The sequence below is a fragment of the Scleropages formosus genome, chromosome 24 (genome assembly GCF_900964775.1).
Source record: "Scleropages formosus chromosome 24, fSclFor1.1, whole genome shotgun sequence".
NCBI lineage: Eukaryota > Metazoa > Chordata > Actinopteri > Osteoglossiformes > Osteoglossidae > Scleropages > Scleropages formosus.
In genome coordinates, this window is record NC_041829.1 from 16,443,174 (window position 1) to 16,470,578 (window position 27,405).

Genomic DNA, 27,405 nt, shown 5'->3' on the forward strand with positions numbered 1-27,405 from the left:
TGCCAAAATTTTTAACGCCGGATCAGTGTAAAATTAACTCGTGCACCACTGCAGAATTTGCCCTGCTTGCGAGGGCACGCGGTTAAATCCCAGGAGCGACTCATCCGGATGAGTCCTGTGGGGCGGCCGCGGGTCTCCGACAGCATTACCGCGGTGCACGTCGCACTTGTGCCCGTTGATGCCGCTCCCCCGTGTGCTCACCGCGTTCCCCTTTAGGGAGCGGTGTGAAATCAACGCAGGAGGCTTGCCCGCTGTTCTCGAGCGTCGGAGGGCCACGTTCTCAGAGAGCAGCAGGTGGCGCGGTGCTTAAGACGCGTCCACTTGGCGGGGGCGTCTCGCTTCTTGCGTCTCCTTTCTCTGCTCCAAGGGAGCTGCGGCTCAGCCGCGATTATGTAATCCGTGACTGACGTGCTGCTCCAGTGCGGCTCCGGCGCTCCGTGGAAGGCGGGCGATGCCGAGAGCGTCCAGCAGGGGGCGCTCGCAGCCCGGCGCCTCGGTCCGCCTCGGTCCGCCCCGGCTCCGCCCCGCACCTGCCCGGCTCCGCCCCACGGGTGCGCGGGCTGTCCAATGAAAAGGCTCTTCGGAAGATGCGGCGCACGGGTGCAGCCCGCGAGCCGTCGCCGCCTCCTCCACAAGCGCGCGTGCAGCCGTGCCGAGCGGTGACCATGGCCGAGGGGGGGGAAGGAGAAGACGAGATCCAGTTCCTGCGGACCGTGAGTATCGCGTGCAAGACGCCACCCCGGCCGGCTGAGGACCGCGCCTGGCTTGCGCGCGCGGGGGGCGCCTTCCTGAGCGCGAACTCGGGGGTCCGTCGTGTTGCTGGTTGTGAGGAGGAGGAGGAGGAGGGGATGACTGGGCACTGCGGAGACAGCAGGGCTGCGTGGGGCACCTCGGCGATGATGATGATGATGATGATCAAGATCATGAGGGTCGTGATTATTAAAAAATCATGTGGTTCCAATAAATGAGGAACGTGCCGGTGGTGATGAGCGTGATGCTCGTGGTGATGACTGCGAGGGTTTCCACGGTCCGGAGCACTGTGACAGTGGCAGTGATGGTGGTGATCGCGTTGCGGCGGTGGAAGTGATGATGCTGATGATGACTGACTGATGATGATGCAGCAGCGCTCCGGTCCGGTACGAAGTTGTGGGGGTGGTGGGGGGGGTAATGAAGATGACGAGGGATGATGATGAAGCGCCGAAGGTGACTGTGGTCCAGAGTGCAGCCTCGCGGACGGGGCGCTGGAGCTCCGAACACCTGCTGGCTTCATCAGCTCTCGTGTCTCGTGCCCACCCCCCCAACGCGCTCCCCCTGCAGATACTAGACAGCGATCCTCACACCGAACCCCCCCCGACCCGGAGGACAGGTGTCGGATCAGCACGCGCGGGACCGGAGCCCCCGGCCAATAAGGTAACGGAAGGGAGGCGGATGAGGGGAGCGAGCGCGCGCACCGCACCCATGCGCCGCTCCGCTCCGGAGCTCCGCGACCGGCTTCCGAAACACAGTAAAATGCGGGTGAATTTCACCGTGGGCGCGTCGGTCGGTGCGCTTTTGTTATGAAAACCGTCGCTGTGGGAGGAGTTACGGGCAGAACAGGACTGATGCTGTACTTGTTGGTGTGATTTGTGGTAACACCCCCCCCCCCCCCCCCCCACACACACACACACACACACACACACACACACACACACATACCGGCTGTTGCGCTACCGGTCATCTGCGGTGTCAGTCACAGTTATGGACCGTGTCCAAGTGAAAGTGGTCCAAATCGCATTGGTCATTTTACCATGGAGACCCCCCCATCCCATCCCACCCCACCCCCACACCCCTTTCTGCAGTATTCCCTCCTAGTGCAGAATTTCAATGTAATCGGTGGACCTGCTGCTTCTCTGCTGCCTCTGGGGCTCATATAGAGCGCCTGTCCATCGCACCCCCCTGCCTGTTGTCCATCGGTGTCCCCCACTGTCCTTCACCCGTCTCGCTGTTCCCATGATTACGATGGTTATTGTTATCATTAGGCCTTGATTATCCACCATCAGAGCAACGACGGCATCTCGTACCCGTGACCTTGCCATTCAGGTTGGTGCAGGTGACCGAGAACACGGAGGGAAGACGCACTTTGGGAAACCCTCCCTTCTGATAACAAAGGGGCGTGTCGATCTGTCGGGGGCGGTGGCGGTGGCGGCGGCGGGGGGGTTCCTGTTTCTGCTGCGCTGCACTGTAGGCCTGAGGCCTGTGGGAAACATCCCCAGTCATTGAGGTGCGTGATGCGTGGAGAGCCGAGCTCACGCTGCCCCTCCGCCGTGGCCCGTCGCTGGCGCAGAACCTTCACGCGTGTTCCAGCGCTGCCGCGTGATGCTCGAACGTTCACGCGGCCCTGTTTGATTCCAACCCCCCCCCCGGATGGTAAATCCTTTACAGGATATATTTTTTTTGACATGTCAAGATGAGACAGAGACAGACTTTGCATGAATAATGGAAAAAAATACATTTTTTGATCCGTATTGGAGGGGGGTTTGGCAGCTTCTCATTGCGAAACCGCTGGATTAAAATGGCTGTTGATTGCGACGTCTGTCTGGATCCCGAACCTCATGCTCCCGAGCCCCTTACACACACACACACACACACACACCTCGCCGCAATTTGCTCCCGCCTGTTGGGATAAGTGCTCTCCTCAGCGCATCAATGTTTGATGAGCTCCTTCCCCGTTACATAAACGCTGTCCAGGGCGCTCCGCACTTTCAATTTATCAGCGGGACCCGTCGCTGCCCGTTTCCCGCGAGCGCCGTGCCGCGATACGAGGGAAGGGCTTTCGAACCCCTGCCGACCTCCGGGGACGGGTGGTGACAGCGTGCCGCAGGTGGGTGGGCGGTTGTGTTTTCGGGAGGCGCTGTGAGAGGTGGAGCTACGGCTGCGAGAAGCCCCCCCCCACCCCGTTGCTGCAGGGAGCTAGTGAAGTGTTGTCCTTTTTTTTTTCCCCCTGCGCACAGCACACACTCGTTTGTTTGAGTCCCGAGGTGGGGGCAAGCACGGGGGGGGGTTCATTAGCAGAGCTAACATGTCGGCAAGCGAGGTGGGGTGGGGGGGCTGGTGGAAATCAAACATTTCTTCATCCATCCTTCTTCAATAACTGCTTCTCCAAGTCGGGATCCTGGTGGCCCGGAGCCTATCCTGGAGGCAGGGTGTGGACAGAGCGCTGGTCCAGCGCAGCTCGTGCTGCTTCCTTTCCCCTGAAGATTGATGTGGCTCGGTCCAGTAGGTGGGCTCTCCCTCGGTGCCCGGTCCTGCTGGACAATTCCTGGAGCGTCCCGATATACTTTGTAATTAAAGTGGGATGGGAAAGAAGGGCGGCCCTGGAGGAAGCTGGGCTGCTTTGATTCATGTGAGCAGGAGTGCCGTCCCCGTCGCCGTCACCGTCTCCATCGCCAGTGCCATGCCCATCGCTATTGCTGTCCCCGTTGCCATCGCCGTCACGATACCCCACCCGTTGATTCAGCCCTGTCCAAAAACTGCAAAGGACAACCTGTCCCATGTATGAATAACACTCTTTACCTTCATCCCAGTGGGCAGGATGTAAACAGGAAACATGTGGGTTTATTTCGTTGGTGGGTTGGGGATGGTGTATGGGTGCGGGGGGTGCGGGGGGTTACATGGACTGCACAGGCAGATCCACCTGCAGTTCTTCATGTCTCCTGAGGGACTGACCTGTGCAGTCCGGCCTGTCAATCAGCCTGTCGTATGGCTTCCTGTCTGCCGCACTCCCTGTATGGTGTGTGTGTGTGTGTGTGTGTGTGTGTGTGTGTGTGTGTGTTGGCAGCGCCCGGGACTTTCATTGAGCTCCGCTTGTTGGAAGCGACTCTTGCCTGGGGCTTGAGGGAATTGTCACACGTCTGTGGGGCCCGTCCCTGGTGCCGCACGTTAGCGGTGGGTGGGGGGGTCTCTGTTGTGACGCTCCGGTGGGGTGGGAGGGGCCACTCGTCAGGGGGACATTGGATGCGGACTCCGGGTTTGGCCCTCGGGGTTAGGGCGGAGAATAGTGGCTGGGTTGGTCCACACACACACACACACACACGTGACAGCTCTCCATGAACTCAAGCCCTGTTGCACTGTGAACATACATGTGAACCAGGTTTGCTCGCGTGCGGCATCTCCTGTGGATGTCGGAAGCGTCGTACACGGGTTCTCCTCAGCTACGTGGGAGGCACGGTGTGGAAGCGGTGCAGGAGCTCAGCACTGCCGCAGCCCCCAGCCCACCCCCGCTCCCACTCGGCGCTCAGGCTGTAGGCGCTGCTGCTGAGCAAAGAGCCGATCGTCTCGACAACCTTCAGGGTGACACTGGGTAATAGTGACGCTGAGCACTACGATGTAACCGCTGGGTGACGTGTGGCAGCAGAGGTTAAACGCAGTAACGGAGGGTATCGGAGGGCAGTACAGGAACAGGCAGCCGACCGCTGCAGGACCGCTACCCCCGTTTCGCTACACTCTGTCATTCCTCCAGCTGCTGTGGCCTATATTGGACCGGACCGCTCCAGCGAACCGTCCCGCGATATAAATGGGTAAAATGCAAAGTGTTCGAAACAGCAGCAGAATTTGAGTAATGGTAATAATACAGAAAATAGCAGTAATGACAGTAATTTGGCGCTGCGTTTGTTACGCTCGCCCAGTATTCATTACTTCTTACGGTCGAGGGCTGGTGATTCTGTGCTTCGAATCACGGCTCCGGCACCACAGTTACCGGCGTCCTGGGCATGGGAGGAGGAGCCGGGGGGGGGGTCTTTCACACGGTATCGCGGCGTCCCAGACGTTCAAATGCATGCCTTGGAACGGTGCCAACTCAATTGTTGAGCCCTTACTGCACATCACTCTCTCTTACGATGGCCATTATGTCCAAACAGGGCATTATGGGTACAGGGAAAGCAGGCCAACCGTCACAGCCTGACGTGGGCCTTGTGGACATCGCTCTTCGAAGGCATCTGGATTTAACGTTTGCTGAGGTCAAAGGGTAATTCTAATACCTTAGGTCCAAATGACTGTGTTTGTAAGTACACCCCCCCCCCCCACCCCCAATACGAAGGTAATGCACTTCTGAGAAATCCTTCGTAATGCAAACTGTCATAAACAGAAGATGTAATTACCATTAGTATCGATGGTGAAACCTTTTATGTGTCCCTGAGCTCTCAGCAGTGATACCCATTTATGGTAAAATATCACCAAATCCCATAAAAAAATGGACACAGTTACTTCAATAGTGAACATTGGCTATAAAAACATGACATTAACTACTGTATGGTGCTGTACCGCTGTCCGCGTGTGTTCGTTCAGCTGTTCCGTGCCGTACTTTAAAAAACACATTATACGCACATGATATTCCATGTTTAGGTGGTAACAGCAGCTAGAACTACTTACTGCCTTTGGACCCAAAGCTCATAGGTTCGAATCCCATCTCCAGCTGTAGTACCCTTAAACAAGGTACTTGCCCTAAAAATTGCTTCAGTGAGAAATTACCCAGCTGTGTAAATAGGTAGATAGTTGTAAGTAGCTTTGGAGAAAAACATTAGATAAATGTAAATATTTACATGCTATTTCATTCATCCAGTTTCAATAACCGGAGGGTGCAGTGACGCAGCGGGTTTGGCCAGGGCCTGCTCTCTAGCGAGTCTGGGGTTCGAGTTTCGCTTGTGGTGCCTTGCGACGGACTGGCGTCCCGTCCTGGGTGTGTCCCCCTCCCCCTCCGGCCTTACGCCCCCGTGTTGCCGGGTTAGGCTCCGGCTCGCCGCGACCCCATTTGAGACAAGAGGTTTCAGACGGTGTGTGTGTGTGAGAGTTTCAAAAACCGCCTGCCTTGAGCAAGGTCGCGGTGAAGCGGACCCTATCCCGGAATCGCTGTGCGCAGGGCTGAGGGGGTGCACCTTGCATGGGATACCAGTCCATTGCAGGGTACCCGCAGACACACTAAGGCCAATTCAGAGTCACCAGTTCACCTGACTGCGTGGACGGTGGGAGTGAGGACAGTGTATTTTTGGGAGCATTGACATGTTAAATGTGTAGACTGAGAACAGTGAAGGAACCTTCTGGAAACATTCAAAGGTACTTTAGGGTAGAACAGAGATGAGTGGGGAGGGATGGTTCCCCCTGTGGTACCTTTGAGGAGGACACTTTCATTTATTCGTTTATGTGAACCCTGTATCCAAGGGAACTTGCAGTGTGAGGTTTGTACACTGCGCTGCTTACCGTGATTTACTCATTTATTCGGGTGGCTAATTTTTACTGTATCAGTCCAAGGTAAGTACCTTGATCCAGGGTACCACAGAAGGAGACCTTCCTGTGAGTAGCCTGTCCAACACGATATGCTCTGTGGGATGGGGGACGGGGGATGTGGAGGCTGAATTTACACAGCGAACGTGTGTTTTCCTGATTCACACCTCAGCAAGGGGAGGAATACACCCCGCCCACCCCCACCCCCGCTCATCTCCACTAACTCAGCCTGAAGTTTATTGAGTCCCGCTATCAGGACACATCTCTCAGCCGGCCCGGCGGCGCGGTGTGGCACGGCGTCCTCTGCGGGCCGGGCCTCCCGACGCGCCTCCTGCATGCAGACGAGGCCACACGGGCGCCGGGGACATCGGCTACGCGACTTCAGGGCTGTGGTTCTCAAAAAAAAAAAACAAACAAACAAGCGTGAAGGTCTCCTCCAGCTCACACTCGCCACACACGCACACTCTGTGCTAATTAATACACCCACCTGAGACCCTGATGCTCAGCAGATTGGGGTGCGTTAAGGGTGTGGGAAGCAGCAGGTGGCATATTGGTTAGAGACTACCTTGCAAAGAACCAGAGTTTGTACGTCCACTCCCGCTGCAGTATCCTTGATCAAGGTGCTTACCCTGAAATGACACGGTAAAATACCATGACGTTATAAATGGGTCGGTCGTTGCAAGTCCCCTTGGACGGCGGGGTCCGGATATTGCGTCACGCTGAAAATAATACAGAAGCGAATCAATACATATCAGTTTTCAGATTACTGTGTGCAGCTGTAGCCAGAGCTTCCTCTTTGTTTGGGGGGGGTGGGGGGGATTTTTGCTCTTCTTTTCTCTGAAGAGTACCTTTGAGCTCTACTCATAATTCTGCACTTAAAACGCACAATGGACCCATGTCCTTAAATGGGGTCTGGAGCGGCAGGCTACCAGGTCGGGTACCGCCTTTATGTCCATGTCTGGCTTGGCTGAGCTCCGCCTGCAGGTAGTGCCAGAACTGGGCTGCTGTGCTTCGGGAACCCGAAACACAGAAGATGTAAGGACTGCTGGTAACGTAGTGGTTAGAGCTGTCGGACCCAAAGGTCAGAGGTTCACATCTCACCTCTGGCTGTAGTACCCTTGAGCAAGGTACTTACCCTAAGTTGCTCCAGGTCATCGTACCCGAGCGCGAGCCAGTCACCGTTCCCCAGGGCTGTCCCCTCAGGCTCCCCACCAGCGGCCACCAAAGCCGTCATCTATATTACGCAGAGCCCACGAACGAAATGAGGAGCTGAGCTTTTCAGACTCCGCCCCTTCGCGTGAATAATTAAAAGCGAGGGAACACAACGATAGAATATATTGCCCGTTGAATAATTGAGCCGCTGCCGCGTCGCAGCTGATCATGCGATGCATAATTAATGGTGGGTGATGCTCTTTCTCGCGAGGGTCATAAGTTAATCGTTGCCCGCGCTCCTGCTGAGGGCGGATGAAGGGGATTGTGGGCCAACGGTCCCGGAGTTCCTGGTCTTCCATGGAGCCCATTTGGTTGCCCGTGTATTGAGCCGCTGTTTTACCTGTCACCTCCACGTATCGAGCGCAACGCGACGGAGGGTTGGAAATGCTCTGTTGGAGGAGGGCACCCGATGATGACCCAACACACACAAATACGCACTCAGTTGGGAGGAACTGTGCCGTGTATCCCTTTGAAGCACAACAAGCTTTGAACGTGACCTTTCTCATCGATTGAAGAGCGATGGACATGCGAATAAAGAGGTTGCAAAAAGGTGACCTTTCCGGTTCGAGGCTCGCGACTCCCTGGCCGGACGGAAAGAGTAGAGTACACGGGTAGGGCATTGTTACCTTCTGGGAGACAAAAAAGAACGTCAAAGTTTGGGAACGAACTGAGCCGATCTCAGTTTTTAGTTTTTTCTGAGCTCCTTCATGGAGGATATCAAGGCTGAAGCTTCATCATTCGGGGGACTCGTCTACTGTGGATGCGTCTGCCTCGGGGAGAGCGTGTGCGCCCACGTCGAAGAGCCGCTGATGTGCGGAGATGTTTAAATGCCAGTCGCTGTGCGAAGAGGAGGATTCCCTTGACTTCTTTTTGGAGAGGTTTTCCGTTGTCTTCCCGAGGAGGAGGAGGAGTCAAGGCAAGACTCTCAGTTTGAGTTCCGTGGCACGTGTGTGAAGAGCGTGGTGGACTCAATCGTGGCGCCCGGCTCCCAGGGAGGAGAATGCCTATGACCGACACCCGAGCAGAGCCCCAGGTAAGAGATGGTAGGAGATCCCTGCGTACGAGGGCCGGTAACTGGAAAGTTAGAAATGAGTCGTCTTACCTCAATATCACCTTTCAATTATTTAAGAGCTTCAAGCTCTTACCGTCCTCTCGGAGAAACTCATTTCCACACCTCCAGCTCAGCAGACTGGTCTCCAGATTTTGAAAAATGTCTTTTTTTAATTTCTTTTTAAATTACATGCATAATAAGGTGGATGCCCCTAAGATGCGGAATTGCTCGGGGTTCTGCGACGTTGGAGCAACGGAGCATCGCTGAGAAGCCCTGTCGTTAAAGACTGGTCTTTTGGATAAGGATTAACAAAATCAGAGACTAAAATAGGATTTCCGGTGGAAAATGTCCATTTACTGCTTGGTTTAGTCCAAAGCTAGACCTATAAATCACAGTATCACATTCACACACACACACACACACATCTTCAGAACCGCTTGTCCCTTACGGGGTCACGGGGAACCGGAGCCTACCCGGCAACACAGGGCGTAAGGCCGGAGGGGGAAGGGGACACACCCAGGACGGGACGCCAGTCCGCCGCAAGGCACCCCAAGCGGGACTTGAACCCCAGACCCACCGGAGAGCAGGACTGCGGTCCAACCCACTGCGCCACCGCACCCCCTGTATCACATTCAATTTCTGGAAAAGCGGTGGCGGTGACCAATGCTTACATTTTTTGGGCTCAGAATACAGTAATATAGACAATACTCTGGGAGCAATTTTCGTCATTACAGCAGCAGACAAATTGTCTACAGATTATGAAGTGTAGCGGAATGATGATGAATATTGCAGCTCGTACGGCGTGTTTACTTGGAGCGCTGTCATGGGCTCGCTTCACATGCCTGCAGTTCTGCTCTGCAAATTGGTTAAGGGTTCCGCAAACGGAGTGACAGCAAAATGCCAGCATTTAAGTGACCGAGTACAAAGACGGCAGCAAATCGATAGGAAAAGTGTCGGTTCTGTGTAAAGGGGGTTTAGATGGAATGGGGAGCAGCTGCACTTTGCTTTGTGATATTTTACATTTCGGGGAAGGGCATTTTTTTCGAGAAATATTGCGAGTGAACCGGAAGCGAGACGCCGAAGTTGTGCCGAGACGATGCGGCGGCTGTCGTTTACGGAGGGCGAAGGTGTGGACGTGCCAGGTGTGTCGTGTTAATCGCACGTCTCTGTTGTCCCGGCTATTGATTTGCGATCGCCGCCGTGCTTCCTGCCGCTGGCTGTCCCTCGGTGTCTGGCGAGAGCAGGCTCATCGGTCTTCCTTCCTTTCTTCCTTCCTTCCTTATCGCGAACGCCGAAGTTTAACAAACGGGCGGCACGTCACCGCCGTTCAGGTCTCGGCTCCCAACGATAGCCGTTTGTCAAAATCGCCGCCGCCTTGGCACCATCGGACAGCGGTCGGTAACGCGCACGGCTCGATTGTTGCCCGACGGTCGCCGGTGCTGACCCGGAGGTCGAAACATTTATATCGATAGATGTAGTATGAAAAATGGAAGGATGTTGCGTTCTTGGGCAGACTCGAGAGGTGCCGGCTGGTGCGCCGAAGAATCGCGCCCTTCCTGCGCACGGAGGCAGCTGGAAGCTACGGTGCGGAGCAAGGGCATCGGTGTGCCGTTGATTGTAATCTTAGAGCGCGGACGAAGCCCTGCTTATTTTTTTCCAGTTGATTTCTATCTGAGCACTTTGCTTGTTTTCAGACAGCCCGATTCTTTGCAGGAATCGGGGTGTGCGGTAGCGGGGCCCAGCAGCGGGAAGCAGGAAGTCTCGGAGACCGCTTTGCAAACGTGGAACTCGGAGAGCGAGAGCAATCGTTTGCTGCGTTCCGGGCCCCGAGGTCCGAGGAAGACCGCAGAATGGTACGTTTCCATGAGCGCTATTAATTTACCAGGTGCTTTTCTCCAGAATGGCTTACGATAATAAGCCACTCACAGCTGTTTACCCTTTTAACGGGTCATTTTTAATTTTAACGCTACATAGAGTCCATTGGAAGTTGCTTTGGAGAAAAGCATCTGCTAAATAAATAAAATGTAAATGCAATGGAGCAAATTTAGGGTGAATACCTTGATCGGGGTCGTATGGCGGAAGTAAGGTCTTGAACCTGGGTCCGACGGGGGCAACGTGGCAACTCGAACCACCGCACCATTTGCTGCCTCCGGTGCTCGTGGAAGCACTCCTGTCGTACCCCAGCTCTGCACCCAGCCCGAGAGGTGAGCGGGTGCTGCCGTTGAGGTTTTGCTTTTGTACCTTTTTATTTGTTTTAAACTTTTCTACAAAACAGCTTACCACGTACATTGAGATTTGTGCATGAAACATCTTAGAGTTTTATCCATTTATACAGCTGGGTAATTTTTCGAGTCCTTTGCCTGAGGGTGCTATGGCAGCGGGGAGATTCGAACCTCGGTAGTTTGACTGCAAGGCAATGGCTCTCGCCATTATGCCACCTGCTGACCCTCGAGAAAGGCGCTTAATTGCACTTTCTTCAGGGGTAGGTAAAGTCTGAAATAATGAGCTTTGCAGGTTGTTTTTGGATGCGAGTAGCTGCAGAATGAGGGCCGTGGGAAGGGAGGCGGGACTTGTGCGAAAAAGAGTCTGAGAGGATGTGGGTACGGTGGGGAGGCTGCGGGGGAACCGCTGGATGCCGTTGGAGGTGATACCTCAGATCTTCTCAGCTTCCATGTGCTGCAGTGCTCTTATGTAATCTGATTGATCTTAAGGGAGTCGGCTACAGCAGCCACGGCAGCAGCAGAGGCGAGTCGGTCGGCTGGGGGGGAGGCGATGCGATATTACCTGCTGACGTCCTGCGTAAGTTAGAGGCGCGAGGCTCGGGGAGAGGAAGAAATCCCTCTGATCTCTCTCTTTTGCTCTGCAGCAGTGAGCCAGCAAAATTCCGCTCTTGCGCAGGCCTTCATCTCCCTAAGAGACTTAATTATTTGAGAAATTGGATTCCCGGAGACGAGGAACACTTGAAAGGCCGCCGCAGATTGAAGTGTTGTTTTGTTTTGCCGTTGATCCGTGCCGCAGGTTGCCGCGGTCCGAGATCGGCGGGGAAGAGCGGGGACCCTTGCGCAGTGGGCGGAGTCGTCGTCGGCCACGCGCGTCTTCATCGGCACCCTTTCGACACCCCCCCCCCCCCACCTTCGGATGGAGACGTTAAAACGAGATCCGCCACGAGCGCCCGAGTGTCCCCCGCAGCTGTTCAAGGTCGTAAGCGGGTCGGAGGAGAAGGATATTCTTGGAGAGCCTTTGGACAGGTCATCATGGTCACTGCAGCCTACACTAGGAGCTGAGAGGGAACACAGTCTCCGCTTTGCACTGAGCTCTTATGTGGCCAGGCTATTTTTAGTGGATATGAAACAATCATAAGCCACCCTGTGTGTGTGTTAACGTATCCCATTGTTGCTCTTTGAGAGTGCTGCTCCTTGTTTCTCAACCCCGCTGCTTCGTGAGGCCTCCTTTATTAGGACTTGAAGCCTGTGACCTTCGGAGTGTGAGGGTTGCGCTCCGTTGGCGTGGCACTACGCACGTGCCGCCAGAATCCCTCAGCGACGCAGGAAGGCCCCGCCTCGCACGAAGGGTGCGGCCCTGCAAACGGAGGGCGCCGAGCGCGGCGCTTGTAACTCGGACCCTAAGCGAAGGCGTCCGTGACGGTGTCATTTCGAACCCGCGAGCGTTGGATGACGGCTTCCCTCGGCGGAGAGTCTCCGAAAATGTGCTGGTTTAATAGACTAAACGATAACTCGGGGCAAAGCTTGCAGTGCATTTTGTCGTACTGACGGTAAATGGAGAAGTGTTTGCTGCAAAAAACATACGTTGCGCTTCCCCCTCCCTCGTGGCCTCTCTGGAAAGAAAACGGCAACGGGGAGGAAGCGCGGAAAAGCGCTCGTAAATCGTTAAAAATAGATGCAATTTGTTTCCGTTGATCGAGTTATGACTTGCGGATCAGGCGGTTTGTTCGGTTACCCGCACCGCTGCCGCCGCTTTCCCCATCGCGCCTCCGAGGCGGGGCGTGTTCTCTCTGTCTGTCTCTTCCCCCCGGCGCGACCCCAACCCCCCGCTCCAGTGCGGCGCAGGCATCTCGTCCCGCCGTACTTCGCTTTGCGACGAACCTTACGAAGTCATGCCGTCGCATCTGTGGCGCCGTCGGCGCGCGGATTGCTAGCGCAGCTAATCGCGCGGGAGACAGCTAGCTTCCGCGCTTTGCTCAAGGCGCCGCTTCGCGCGGATGTTAGAGCGGGGATCAGTGGCGGCTGAGGAGCCGATTCTACGCTCATCTCGAACTGAGATGGAGCTCAATGTAAATGCAGCCCTGGTTGGCTAATCGGGCTGTTTTTTTTTTTTGTGCTGGCGGAAGCCTAGAAGCTACCGTCTTTTTGTTAGCGCGTGCCTCCGAACTGGGGTCGAAGCGCCTTCGGCTTCACCCGCCGCGGCCGTCCGCATCCTGTTGACGCGAACGCGGCGATGGTCACCGCTCGACCGCGGTGTGGCGGGATGACGCGGAACTCGCCGAGCCCCCGTGGCTCCAGCGTGACGTCCATCTTGCGCGGCCGAGCCGAAGCAACGGCTTCGTCGGTCACCGGGCGCGTCCATCTGGAACAAGGGATAGGAGGCGGACGGTCGCGCAGCCGTTGTTTGACGAGATATTCCGCGAATCTGTACCCCGAAGAAAGATGTCAGCGTCAGGCTTCCGTTTATTCACCGTCACAGGCGTACATAGGCCGCGCTCTCTATATATCAGTGGAGAGAGCGAGGGCCACGTGCTTCGACCGCTCAAACCAAGATGCGATGGAGGTGTACGTTTCCTCTGAAGGCAGGATGCATGGTGGAAATGGTGCTTTGGGTATGTCATCCAGCAAGAACTTCAGCAATTGGGCCAACTTGCTTGATCCTTACCTGGCCGACGAGAGGTTTGCAACATGGAGGTACTGCCGGAGGCACCAACCCTGCAGGGACCGGTTTGAAAGCCCGACCTCTGGAGCGGAGGCACGTTCGCTGGTTTCAGGGGCTGATTGATCTGCTGGATTCACACCGGTGGACGTAGGCAGACGGTGGTCAGAACCTGCTCCAGGTCATCCGCCGCACGCCTGCCAAAAGTACGCTGCCCCGCTGGGCCGTGTATGAACGCCAGGGGGTACGGTTACATTCTCCAATGACCCTTGAACTGGTCTGCTGAGGGTTACGCTCTACTGTGGACAAAACTGAGCAAAAGCGTGAAAGGTTTCTATGTCTCCCAACCACCCATTAATACGTTCTGTGCTGTACAGCTAGATATTACACATGCACACACACACCAAAGGAAATGCTTCTTCAGAATTTACCTGGGAAGCTATGCAGTGCTGCTTGAAAGTACATGAAGCCCTTGCATCCCTTAGTTTTACCACGAAACAGTTATTTAAACAGAATCACTCTTTCTTATGTGACCTAATAGGTGTGTCATCTCACACACACACAGTCTGAAACTGCTTGTCCCAAGTGGGGTCACGTCAAGCCGGAGCCTAACCCAGCAACACAGGGCGTAAGGCTGGAGGGGGAGGGGGGACACCCAGGACGGGACGCCAGTCCATCACAAGGCATCCCAAGCAGGACTCGAACCCCAGACCCTGAGAGCAGGACCCGGTCAAACCCGCTGTGCCACTGCGCCCCCCCAGTCTGTAAAGCATATTCATTTATTCATTTTAAATGTTAATCATATTTCCTACAAGATATTAATATTTTTCAGCTAATATTTTCTACATGGATTTATTTATCTTTTCTACATGAATAATAACCATCCATCTAGGGTTCACATACTTTCAAGCAGCAACGTAGCTCTATGGCCCTAAAAGCAGAAATCACAGTTCCTGTCACTACTACAGGACCACAGAGAATGTTCCGGAACAGAGCGGACTTGAAACCACCCAAAGAAACCGCACAAAACTGTGCCGGAGGTCAAAGTCAAGGTGCTGCATTTTAAATGATCCACATTATGTGCAAAAATGTAGAGTGCACCGGGATGAACGGGAAGTTATGAAACGCTGAGCGGCGCGCATTGAATGCCAGCCTTGGAGAAGATCTCCACCGAGAGGCGAAAAAAATGCAAGTTCTTCACCCCAGAGACCCAACTCCGAGAGCCTTCAGAAAATGATGAGGCTGTAGCATATTTTTCTGAAAGTCTTGGCTGCAAAATAAAATGTGTAACATACTCGTCCAAAATTGAACAAAAGGAATGAAATTGCTTTGTTTTCTGTTGAAATGACATCACAAAGCAACTCAACACAGAAGCTTTTCTGCCTTTTTTTTTTTTTTTTTTTTTTTTTAAATTAATGGACTTCGCCGAAATGAATCAGAATTCATGTGACGGAGTTCAAACTCAATATATATCGCGTGTCAATGGAATGACATCCATGCTGCTGCCTCTCTCCTTGAAAGGGGCGAATTTCTGGAATTGTGATTGTGCACTTTGTGGTCACGGGGGACGCGGGTTCATACCGTGGTCAGCAGAGCTGGCCGGGCTGTGTGGTGGGTGAAGTCCAGGCTGGCGAGGGAAGGAACGAGCCCAGAGATGATGACCTCTTAAGGGTGGTGCTGGAGACGAGGCAGGACCACTCATCCCCTCCCTTTCTGCCATACGGGGTCAGTAGTTGGTTCAGCGGGTGGGAGTGCTCCTACTGGAGTTTCCCGCGTTTTCCAACTTATTGAATAACCGTTTTGGCACATTTTATTTTTACCTCCTCTCGTTACGTAACGCCAGGCCCCTCGGAAAGCGTGCTACCCAGTCGGCCCACGCTGGCCTGGGCGCCGTGCGGCGGAGAGCTCGCAGCGCGGTCCTCAGGTTGGCAACGGTGGCTTTTCCACGCAGGAAGTCGCCGGCTGCGTTCCAGACACGTGGCCGCTCTGAAATGCGGCGCAATGACCAGACCCTCGCAGCGTGCCTTGGTTTGTCAGAGAATCAACAGAGCTAAAGCCTCCGTGTTGGAGATTAGAGGGGAAATCGAATGTCTGCATTTGGGCTTCAGATGGTCGAAGATGTTGATTCTCACCGACAGCCACGGAACAGGTAGCGAGCAGTTCGGTGGGATGATTGTGCACGTTTGTATTCATTCAAGGCGTTGGGGACGTGGGGACTATGAAGGAGTGGCATTAAATGTGACAAAAGACCAACGCCTTGATTTGTGACGCCAGCAGGCCGCTGTGCTTCTCCTGGGAGAGGATGGGGAGGAGAGACGAAGAGTTTGAAAGAGTACGAGGGAGGATGGAGGTGAAGAGGGGAAGGATTGAGGGATAGGAAGGGAACTGGAATAGAGTCCATGGAAGAGGAACAGCAATGAAGCAGTAAGATGGATACAAGGATGGAGAGATTGAAAAGGGGATGAGGGTGGAGGTGTAGGTGAGGTACTAGTATATTAAGGACGAGGATAGAGGGCCATATGGAGTATTAAGATGGAGAGTGAAAAGAGATTGGGACAGTGTTTGTGAAGATGGAGGAGAGAGTAAAGGGGTTGGTGAAGAAGCATAGTGTGGGTGGTGAAGCAATGAAGGTAGAAGCAGAAAGCCTAGGAAACATCTCATGGAGATGTGGGACACAGTAGACAAAGGGAAGGGTTTGTTGATTGAGGAGCAGCATGGTGAGAAGATAATGTACATTTAATTCGATTTAAAAACTACAGCGGGCACAATGGTTCGGTCCATCGACCGCGGTCCGTCAACTAGAGGTGCGCGTGTCCTGATCTCCTGCTGATCCTCAGCACCCTTAGTTGACATTATGGAGCTGCTTACAAAGCAAACCTGCAAGCATACCTTCCACTTCGAGGCAGTGGGTGTGGATTGTGAACGTTATACTCTGGATGTAGCTCTACGGGAGCTGGGTAGTTAAAGGAAGTCTTTAAGATGTGGCCCAATCGCTCCGACTTTACAGACCTCGTGAGGTCCCGCGCGGCCGGCTTTGAGCGCAACACGACTCCGTGAGGTGTAGCAAACCAGGAGGCCGTGCGGAGGATCGCGGCTCTGGGCTCTCCAGAGAAGATGGCTGATTAAGGGTGGGAGGAAAACGCATGTAGCGCTGTGTAGAGTGACCGATTTCAGCCCGTTGGAGAGGGCAGGAGAGTCATGGCAACGGTAGCGGCGTTGTAGCACTTATTAAAGCGCCGCTCGATTGATTTCTATTTATGCGCTTGATGGGCACTACATTGTGTAACGTGATATTGCCTTCAACCTAGACACCCACATCGGGGTGTGTTTTGGGTGGTCATGCGGTCTTCCCCACTTCACCCGCAAGTACCCCGTCATCAGTTTTTTTTTTTTTTTAACATATCTGTCCTGTCCTCAGCCCTTCTCGAACTAAAGGCGAAAGACGAGCGCAAGATGAGGACTCGAGCTAGCGGCCCCATCGCGGCTCAAAGCAAGGGAGCCGGGGGTGTCCGTGCCGTACGGTATCTCCGCACGTATTTCCGCCTCTTCTCCTCGCGGCGGCATCTCGGGCATCTTCTGGTTGCAACGCCAGGGACGAGCACCGCTGGCGCCCGTGCGGTCTTTGCCGGCCCCTGGGAGGGGGACGGTTAAAGCACCAGAGTGGGAGGCGTGTAGGCCGAGCGCGACCGTGGACTATCGATTTCCCTGGATATAGACCCGTGTTGCAGCGTAACGCTCTGAGTACTTTTCTGACAGCAGCTTCCCCTGGAACATTTATTCTGTTGCGCAGCATGTAAATTATGCTCGGTCCAAATGGTGTCCCCCCCCGACTCCGCTGATGCCACTCCGTTTCTGGCAACCAGACATGTTCCGGTGAAGAGGGACCACCCCGGACACGTGCAACGCCCCCGTCTCCGACACACGCCGCGTTTGCTCCACCGTTTAGCGGCCTTTTCTGAGCTTTCCGGAGCTTTCCGTCGCCGCTCTCGGAGGACGGGGGAAGGATGCTGTCAGGGGTTTCCCCCCCGCCGCGACTCGGGAGAGCTGAGAGTCTGTGGGCGGGCTGCTTTATGTGCCAGGAACTCCTCCAGGCGTTCCTTCCTTCCTGAGTTCTAGCTGTGCCACCCACCCCTCCATCCCCAAAAGTACAATTCAGGTTTTGAATTTAAAAAAAAAAAGAAAAAGCAATGCGAAATGAATAGATGAGTCTTACAGAAGAAGACTTTTCCTTGCCGCCACCCCCACCCCCCCGCTGCAGCATTTCTCCACTCCTCCTCCAGTCCTCGCCGAAACCCACCATTAATTTTCGTGTTCCCGTAGCTGTCCGTTCAGACAAAGCCTTGTACGCGGAGCAGTGACTGCACTTTGCTGCCGGGTGGGGGGAGGGGGGAACGTGGGCGGCTCTCCTGGCTCACATTACAGCTAGCCTGGCCGGAACAGAGACCGCCACGGGAGGCTGCCGCGGTCGAGCCGTGATTGGAGCTCAGGGCTGCCTCGCCTCATCGACCGCCCTTCCCGGACGCGGCGGCGGCGGCGATGGCGGCTGCGGTCGCGACGTCAGACCACCCGCCGCCGCGGCTGGGGGTCGGGGACATTTCAGGCAGCGTATCCCCATCTCGGGTTGCTGCAGCGAGCTCTGCGGCAGCTCTAGATCCTGTAGCTTTTGTGCTGTTAGCGTGCAGTACGTAGCCAGTATTGCTTTAGGAACGGGGGCATACCGCGGTGAACGGGGCTGGGCGAACCGCTCTCTTCCTTGGAGCTACGAGCGAGCCGTTGCCGGCGATGGCGTGGCATCTCCCGTCTCTGCGTTCTCTCTCCCGCGGCGAGCTGTGTCTACTGGGAGCCCGGTCTCCGGATGACCGCAACTACTCTCCCTAGACGGGGTATGATGTTGGACAGAAATCGGTTACATTTACACTGACCCTTTTCTCCAATGCCAGTGGCATCGATTAGTAACTAGTCTTTATCTGACACCTTCCTCCAAGGTGCCTTACCGTGATAGATACGCTGCGCCGAACACCCACAATCACAGCAGAGCAGTGTGACGAACACACACACGCACTGGGGCAGTTTAGAGTGACCAGTTCAATTGGACTGTGGGAGGAAACCCGAGCACCCAGGGGACATTTACCTGCACACGTGTAGAACATGCAAACTCCACGCAGACCGCGCTCCATTTAAACCCACGTTCCAACCCATAGCCGACCGCCCGAGAAGACGCCTTTAAATCAGCCCGTAGAGCCCCCCCTCCTCCCCAAGGCCTCTTCCTGGAGCTCCTTCCATGTGGATGTCGAAAGGGAGCCATAGTTGCTGCAGTGCTGGCGTCTGGAGCAGGGTCCCACGGGCACGGGACGCCTTCGCATTGATCTCGACTCCTCTCGTCTTTGAGCTCCCGCTCTCCCCCGCAGCGCGTCGGCCACGGGCTCCTTAATTGCCCCCCGTTTCGCCGGCCGCGCTCCCGCCGCGACGACGCGTCCGCGAGCTCGCGCTCCTCGCCCGGCTCCTTTTTGAAGTGCAAAGCAGTTGAATAATTAAGAAAGTGTGACATAAAGGCTTCTCGCAGTTCGTCACGACACGGCTTCCCTTCATTACGCGCGAATATCGCACGAAGGCTTCGAAAGAAGGCGGGGGGCGGATTCGGAAATTTAACGTCACCGCGAGGCACCGTTCGATTCCTTAGCCGCGACTCCTCGTGTGACGTCCTGTCCCCTCGTTTTGGCGACATCTGTCTGACTTTCCTTCTGGTGTCAGGGAAGGGGCTCTGGGGCCGGGGCAGCCGGCGAAGGGGTCGAATCGGCTGGTGGCGTAGCGGTTAGAGCCGCTGCCTTAGGACCTAAAGGTCGCGGGTTCGAATCCCACCTCCAACTCTAGTACCCTTGAGCAAGGTACTTAGTCTAAAAATTACCCAGCTGTGTAATTGGGTAGATAATTGTAGAGCGACATTGCAAGTCGCTATGGAGAAAAGCATCCGCCGGAGGTATAAATTTATATATGTATGAATCGGCGGCGGCTCAGCTCGCTGAAGGACGGGTCTCCCTATGACCGGCGCAGCCTTTGGCTCCCGGTTACCACCTCTGACGAGGAAATCGACCCAACGGCAAGTCCGGAAAAAGCCCAGTCGGAAACACGGCCTCCCCCCTTCCGCCGACGAATACGAGCTTCTGCGGGAATCGTAAACGTTCGCGATCTCCTTTTTCATAAGGATAGTTATTCACTTCGTGCCACCGCCGCGACACACTTGCGCTCTGGTTCCTGCTCGCGCACGGCTGTCGTAAGTAGATCTCGCCGTAACACGTGTCATTTCTTTCTACCGCGAAGAAAGACGTGCCGTAATTAGTAGACCCTGTTAAATATGATTATTTTCACTAATTCATTGACACGACTTTTTATTGCTGGGGAAAAAAAAAAATCTTGCTGTAAGTTGGCACAGGGAGGGAATGTACTCTGTCGCTCCCAGAATTCCCAGTGTGCCTCTCAGTTGTGGCGCTACGTGCGGTGGGGCGTGCGTTTTACCGCGACTATAGAATACCGCGCTCTGAGTTACCGAAGCGCGGTAAATCCACTTTGTTTCCCCCGCTTCAATCTTGTCGACTGTTTAAAATGACCATGGATTCAGCTTTTTCAATAAGACGCCCAGGGTCTTTCTTTGTTTCCTACGCAAAAAAGATCAAACCTACAACATTGCCGTGATTCCAAATGTTGGAATGAACATCAGATGCTTTGGAGTCTGTTCCTTGATGCCCTGTGTTTCAGCCAAAAGCGGTAAAATCTTAGTAAAATCACCGGATCCACAATGACGATAAAAAAGGGGGCCGGGGGACAGCGGAGCGGTTACGACCGTTACCTTCCAGTTGAAAGACGCAGGTTCGAATCGCATCTTCCGCTGCAGCGCCTTCATCGAGGTATCCAACCTTCGGTGATACGGTAAAAGGGGCTCGGCGGTATAAACGGGTGCCTCTCTGCATGTAAAAGCCGACTTTTCGGTCGCTTTGGAGAACGACATCAGCAACGTCTACGTTCATCTGACACTTTTCTCCAAAGTGCCTTACAGCGTTAAGCTTCTTACTACTATTCGCCCCTTTATGCACCTGAGTAATTTTACCGGAGCCCTTTAGGGTCGGTACCTTGCTTAAGGGTACTACAGCCGGGGGCGGGATTCGAACCCGCAACCTTTGGGTCCGAATGGGGTACCTTTAACCGCCACGCTACCAGCAGTCCCGTAACTTCAATTATTATGCAAAACTTGATACCAGTCATGGGAAAATATCAGCTACGCAGATTTGCCAATTTGCCGTAATCCTCCTATTTAATCCCTGTGAGCAGCGAGCTGGGTAGAAAGTGGCAGAGTAAAAAACGCACGTTGCGTAACCAGAAAACGGTGCGTTGCTCACAACGCACAGCACGTGTGCCGAAGTGGGCCTGAGGCGGTTGCGTCGGTTGTTGTCGGCAAGGGCGACGTGACATCGGCGACCACCAGTCCTTTACTTCCGCATCCGTTTAACATCCTTTACGCTTCCCTGTTGCATCAAGTGAAATGAAAAATATCTGTTGTATTATTATATGAAATGATGCAATTATTTTCTATCATTAGTTTATTCTACCAAGTGACGGTGTTTCTCGCGGCCTGTCACTTCAGGGCAAGTACCCTGATCAAGGATGCAATTCAGGAGGGGGGGATTCGAACCCGGCACCTTTGACCGCGAGCCGACGACGCTACGCTGCCTGAAGCCCCGTTACAGCGCAAGTTCTGAAAATGACTGGAAATCGATATCGGTTTAGGTTTGCAACGCTTACCTAGTTTTTACATGGTCGCGTTGTGCTATGGATGCAGTTATTCATCAAACGATCGGCGTTTCTCTTTTAAGTAAGAAAATAAATACTGGATGCTGAGATCTACAGTTGCTGGTGCGTTTATATGTCTGATCATTATATGGAATGAACAGCTCTGCTTTTGGATCTCTCTCTCACACACAGATACACCCCCCCCCCTGTTTCTGTGTGCAGCCTTTTACTTTCGTGTGAAAAGATGACCGGCGTAACTGCAGCTTAAGCGCATCATTCCAGGAGGGAAGTTATTCCTTAAATGAATCACCGTGTTTATCGCATCATCGCGGGGGGGGGGGTTCGAAGCATCAGCGGCGAAACGCTGAAATGTCATGTCATCGGGGCGAACCTGCGCGGCGCCGCTGATGACCTGCGTCCTCCTCCCCCCCCCTCTTGCCGCTCGACGAGAGACGCCATCGCTTTGGTGCGTTCGCTCCGTTTCCTTCCAAGCAGCTCTCCTGCACGAAGCCAGACGGCGTTATGCAACGCGCCTCTTTCTTTTTTTTTTTTTTTTCCCCACCGACTTTCTGTCCGGCTCGCCGCTCGGAGGGATTTAGTGGCAGGATTCGGAGATTGTTATGCGTCGGAGAACCTCCAGCGTGTGATATGGAATTTTGCATAACGAGTAAAATGGTAATCGGCCTTGTGGGGTGGGGGGGAGATGGCTCGGCCAAGATGTTAGTGGCCAATTAGCAATGCAGAAATAAAGTTAGAATTTCAGCGGGCGGCAAACTGGAGAGGACTGCCTTTTCAGTGGCGACGCTGGTTCTCCATAGAGTAAAAGTTTCGTGTGTGTGTGTGTGTGTGTGTGTGTGTGTCTGGCAGTTCTCTATATTTTCAGCGCACGCGCATTTATGTGACGCTTTGCTCCAAAGCAGCTTATGGTGTTTAGCTGGTTTACACAGTTGGGTAATTTTACTGCAGTGATTTAAGGTCAGCTGGTGGTGTAGTAGTTAGAGCTGCTACCTTTGGATCTAAAGGTTGTGTGTTTCAATCCTGCCTCCAGCTGTAGTACTCTTGACTAATACATTTATTTATTTATCAGACACTTTTCTCCAAAGCGACTTCCAATGAACTCTACATAGTGTTATCAGCCCACACACCTTATTTACCGCGGTGACTTACACTACTGGATACACTACTTACACTGGGTGACTCATCCATACATCAGTGGAACTCACACGCTATGGGTGACCAGCATATCTCTGGAGTGTGGGAGGAAACCAGAGCACCCAAAGACCTACACTGCTAGATACACTACTTACAATGGGTGACTCATCCATACATCAGTGGAACACACACACTGTCACTCACACACACTAATTTACCCTGAATTGTTCCAGGAAAATCACCGTGCTGTATAAAAGGGTAAATAATTGTAAGCGGCGTAACACTATAAGTTGCTTTGGAGAAAAGCGTCAGATAAATGTACCCAAGTACGCTGCTCATGGGGACGACAGCTGGAGGTGGGATTCAAACCGGCTGCCCGCTCGACGCACGTGGGTCCAGCTTCTGTGGCTATTATGCAAGAAGGATGGAAAAAAATAAGAAGACCGATGATGGGTTGAGGGGGGTGCAGTGGGTTGGACTGGGTCCTGGGTTTGGGGTTCGAGTCCCCATCGGGGTGCCTTGCGGCAGACCGGTGTCCCGTCCTGGATCCGTCCCCTCCAGTCCTGTGGCCTGTGTTGCCAGGTTAGGCTCTGGCTCCTTGTTACCCCGTATGGGGCAAGTGGTTTCAGATGGTGTGAGAGAGAGAGAGAGAGAGAGAGAGAGAGAGAGAGAGAGAGAGAGAGAGAGAGAGAGAGAGATGATGGGTTCTTTTGAAGCCTTCGACAATTTTGCATGGAAGATGCACCCGGACTGCAGCGACTGAAAGGCTCGGTAATCGGGCAGAGAAAGTTCGGGATCCATATCGCTTGAGACGAGAGCGCGGCGCGGCGCGATTCGATTCGCCGCAAATGAGGAACCCAAATGAGCTCCTCCGCAAAGTCGGAGTGCGAGGCGGCCGCGGATTTTGGGTCATCGATACTGTGATGTAAAAAGCGAGAAGAAATAGAAACAAACGGGAAACGGAGTACAGAGGAGCAGAGTGGCCGTGGCGAGGTTGCGCCGATGTTTCCCTTACTCTATTATAAGAGCGGTAATGTGCCGTTGCTAAGGGCCCTCGCACCATAGCAACGCAACGCAACGCATTAATGTTCGGTTTGCATCAAACCGATGTCGTCATTTGCAAACACGTTAACTAATAATAGACTTTGACTTTTACGCCCTCCGCTTACCCCGCCGCGCCGAATTTCCCTCGCGCTCGCTCAAACTTGAATCGTCTCGGGGGTTGCGCGAGCGCGGCGGATCGTCATCGGCGGCCTTACGAGCGCGAAGGCTTGGCTTCGTCGCGGCGTCGCAGGCGTCGGAGGGGAGGGACGAGGGCCCGACGGCGGCCCCCTAGGGCCCCGATCCCGGACCGACGCGGCTGTGGCTCCCGCTGTTACGCTGCTGTCCCCGAAGGGTGTAGTGAGACATCTGGGCTCAGGCATGGAATGTCGATAAAAAGTGATTTGCTGCTATATAAGGAATATTATTATGGATAGACATATAAAGTGGTGTCACACACACACACAGGCTTCTCCGCGACAAAGCTTATCCGAGAGCCTTTGTCATTCTGCCTCTATCATAATCGATCGATCGATTTCCTTATTCGTCCGCGAAAGAGCAGCTCGTACCCCGTGACATTTTGGATGACACCTTCTTTTTCTTCGCTAAGCGTGAATTCGGACAGTTCGGACCTGCTCCTTATATCTGGCGTTAGCGATACGAGGACTCGTCCAAGCGGAGTTGATTATCGCGCCGAGCAGAAATGGCATCCTGGCGAAATTGAGGACGACGCGGTATCGTCGTAGGAAAGTGCCGGAATAGGTGCGTTACGCGATCACGCTGCCGTGTCGTCCTTGAGAAGGGAAACGGACGCGCTCTGTGCGGTGGGGAAACGAAGGTGTTGCGGGTCGTCGGAGTCCTTCTCTTGTCCCCCGACGGACGGGGAGGGCCGGAGGTCTGAGCACCGCCGTCCGCAGCCTTGTAGGACCGCAGCAATCGGATGCCCTCGGTGGGACTGTGTGTTGGGGATTCTCACAGCGGCTGGTCGTGTGTGTGTGTGTGTGTGTGTGTGTGTGTGTGTGTGTGTGATTGCCTCGTCATGGTCTTGTGCCCCATCCATCCCTGCCTCACTCCCTGTTCTTCCAGGATAGGCTCCAGACCACCACGATCCTGCACCGGACAAGCAGATATTTAATAGATGGGAATGTTTTTATGAAATATGAAGTGTACGTCACAATCCATCCCAAGCCATCGCTCCGGGAGTGAATGGTGCTCACAGTTTCAGGGATCCACCCACTTACAACACAATCGAAATATATTAATTGTATCCCCCCCCCCGCCCCAATCCACAAGGTTTCTCTGTTTGCAAACTGAATCATTCAGAGCAGCATCAGTGACAGGAAATAATAAATCTGCGATTTCCTTCAAGGGGAACCCCCCACCCCCCACCCCGTCCGCCAGGTTTTCCTCTTTGCGAACGTAATTGTTCAAAGTTCCAGCAATAACGCCGGTTATTTAATTAAATAGCCGCGATTTCATTGGAGGAGGAGGGGGGGCCCTTGCACAAATTTATTTATTGTCTGCACAGATTTATTGTAAATGCAGCTGGGTGGCGGGGGGTAATAAATAGGTGTGTGTGTGTGGGTGTGTGTGTGGGGGCGTGTGTGTGTGTTACCAGTGCTATCCGTTTACATGTGGCGTCGTGTTCGGCGTCTCGGTGCTCACCGGAGTCCAGGAGGGGGGATCGAAACGCTTCTATCTGCATTGCAGCCCTGCTCTGCTGGCAAACGGCAGCCTCCAGCACCCCACCCCATCCCACCCCGCTCCGCTCCGCCCCATCCCCATCCCCCCCCCCCCCCGGTCCTCCTGCCAGGCTCAGGGAAGCCTGCGTTGGCGCTCGCTGCCAAGCTATTAAAGTGCTTTTGCATTAGATCCAGTTTGTCCCAGACCAGAGGCGAATCAACACGCGTTTGCTGTGTTTACTCACCGCGCTTGACCTAATGACCAGGAGGCGTCTGGTTCTCTCGCACATTCGCCCGCAGGAGCCCACTTTACAAGCGCGATGAATCCGGCGATTCCTCTGCGCCGGACCCCTTCCGGCAGCTTCCCTTGGCTCGGAGGAGTTCGGACCTCCGCTCGTCGACGGGGTCACCGACCGAGTCCGTTTTCTCCTTGGCGTTCGGCCATCCTGCTGTCGAAGCGTTTTGCGAACGCGACAATTTCTCGGCGTCGGTAACCCAACCGTCCGCCTCGTCTGCGACCGTAACGGAAACGTTGCTGTTGGACAGAGGCATGACCGCGATCCCGCTTTGGTACTAAGCCTGACAAAGAAGAAAGTGTCTCTTTTTATTGCATTAAACTCTCCTTCGTATGACAAATGAGTTTAGAGAGGGTTCAGTTAATGGAGACCTTCTCTGTCGCAGCTTCGCGTTGCATCCTCTCTTTGAATGGACCGCTAATTGAGACCATTGTCACCGCTAGGAAGCTATTAGCAATCCATCTGCAGCTGGATTAAAGCCTCTAATGAAGAGTTGCTCCGCGAGACGCTCCGTGGTTCCCTCTCAGCGGTGCAACGCGGCAATTTCCGCCTGGTTTCTTGTAGCGGGAGACGCGGCGGAAACGGCGTCGCCCGAATTTCGGCGCAGGTCGGGTCTTGGTCGGCGGAGTTCGGAGTCGAGGACGAGAGGCCTCGTCCGGTGATCGCCGACCGGTTGGGGATCGCTGGGCGCCGTTTCCGTTTTCCCGACCTCGCCGCGCCCGCGGTCGTGCCCGGGCGAGACGATACCGCCGGACGTGTACACCCTTTCCTCACATAATGGGGTTAATTCGCTCGATGAAATCACCCCATTAGGCCTATTCCCTTCTGAGCGGATCGAATTACCATTCTTTCTCTTTCATTACAGGAAAAAAAGAATCGTTTGCCGGGTGAAGGATGTCACCGAAAATTAAATAACGAAAATAAACGGAATTTTTATGGACGGCAGTAGTGACACCAGTATTTTCATTAATTCGTTCATCATCCAGTAATGAACTTGTCCAATGGAGGGACCTGGAGATCTATAGTGTGACCGGGGTTAGGGTTGGGCTTTTATTTAAAACCTACTGCTAGCTAAAGTAACTTGAGAATAAAGGCGACTGACGTTCTCTTCTTCCACCTCTCGTGAAATTATAAAGACAGTGTTACGGGCAAAAATGCTGTTGTACCGAATAAGCCCATTGTATGAAAACCGGTATATATTCATACGCCGTTGTCTCGGTTTTGGTGGACCCCGTTGTGTGAGGGCTGAATGTACAGGACTTGTAATCCGTTCGAGCCCCAGGAAAGACACTGCTGTAGGACCCTTGAAAAAGTTCATTCAAAATGTTTTGATTAAAAAAAAAAAAAATAAATAAAAAAAAGGCAGTCACATGTCCATACAGTGATTCATTATAAATTCCCACTCGCACAATATGGGGTCGCTGTGGTCCTGAGCCTAACCTGGAAGCATAGGTCATGAAACAGAGTCCACCTGGGCACACGCGCACTCAGTCACATACGCACACAAAGGGCAGTTTAGAGGCAGCAGTTCACCCGCTACGTAAGTTTGGATTGTGGGAGGAAACCAGAGTACCTAGGGGAGTACCAGCTGTCAGTAGAAGCATTGGCTAAGCGGCAAGGCTCTCCCGAGAGTCCCTTGCCGGGACGTCTCGGCGCCCTACTGCCGGTACCTTAGCTCTGCTTCTCATGCCAGCACGTGTTGTGCTCAAGCAGCTGCTGGGTTCTGACTCCGGTGATCACTTTGAGGATGCGGGCAGCACATTGACGGGACGCTTCCAGGCTCTCACCTGACACTTCTCCGCAGGCGGGACCGAGGTCCTGCCATTTCACGTGCTGGCAAATCCTGTAAATGCATGCCCCCCCCCTTCCCCGCCACACCTACTGTGGGGGCGCAATGCATTGTGCGAATGTCATCGCCACGCGATCGTCCCCGAGCCGTGAGATGACAGCTGTCAGCACGTTTCTTATGCTTTGTTTACTTGCTTCATTTAAACGACACGCTCTATATGCCGCGGCCGCTGTTGTTGTTGACGATTCGTCTTTTATCGAGAAC

At 54.0% G+C, this 27,405-nt stretch overlaps 1 protein-coding gene across 3 annotated transcripts in view; it reads left to right on the forward strand.

Moving 5' to 3' along the window:
* Positions 1-623: 623 nt before the first annotated feature.
* The window catches only part of ryr2a (ryanodine receptor 2a (cardiac)), a 138,726-nt gene continuing 111,944 nt past the window's right edge, over positions 624-27,405 (forward strand). For all 3 annotated transcript variants that reach the window (XM_029248865.1, XM_029248867.1, XM_029248866.1), the window contains exon 1: positions 624-713. In XM_029248865.1, the coding sequence (XP_029104698.1) occupies positions 666-713 (48 nt within the window). In that variant the 5' untranslated portion in view covers positions 624-665. The remainder of the gene's footprint in view (positions 714-27,405) is intronic.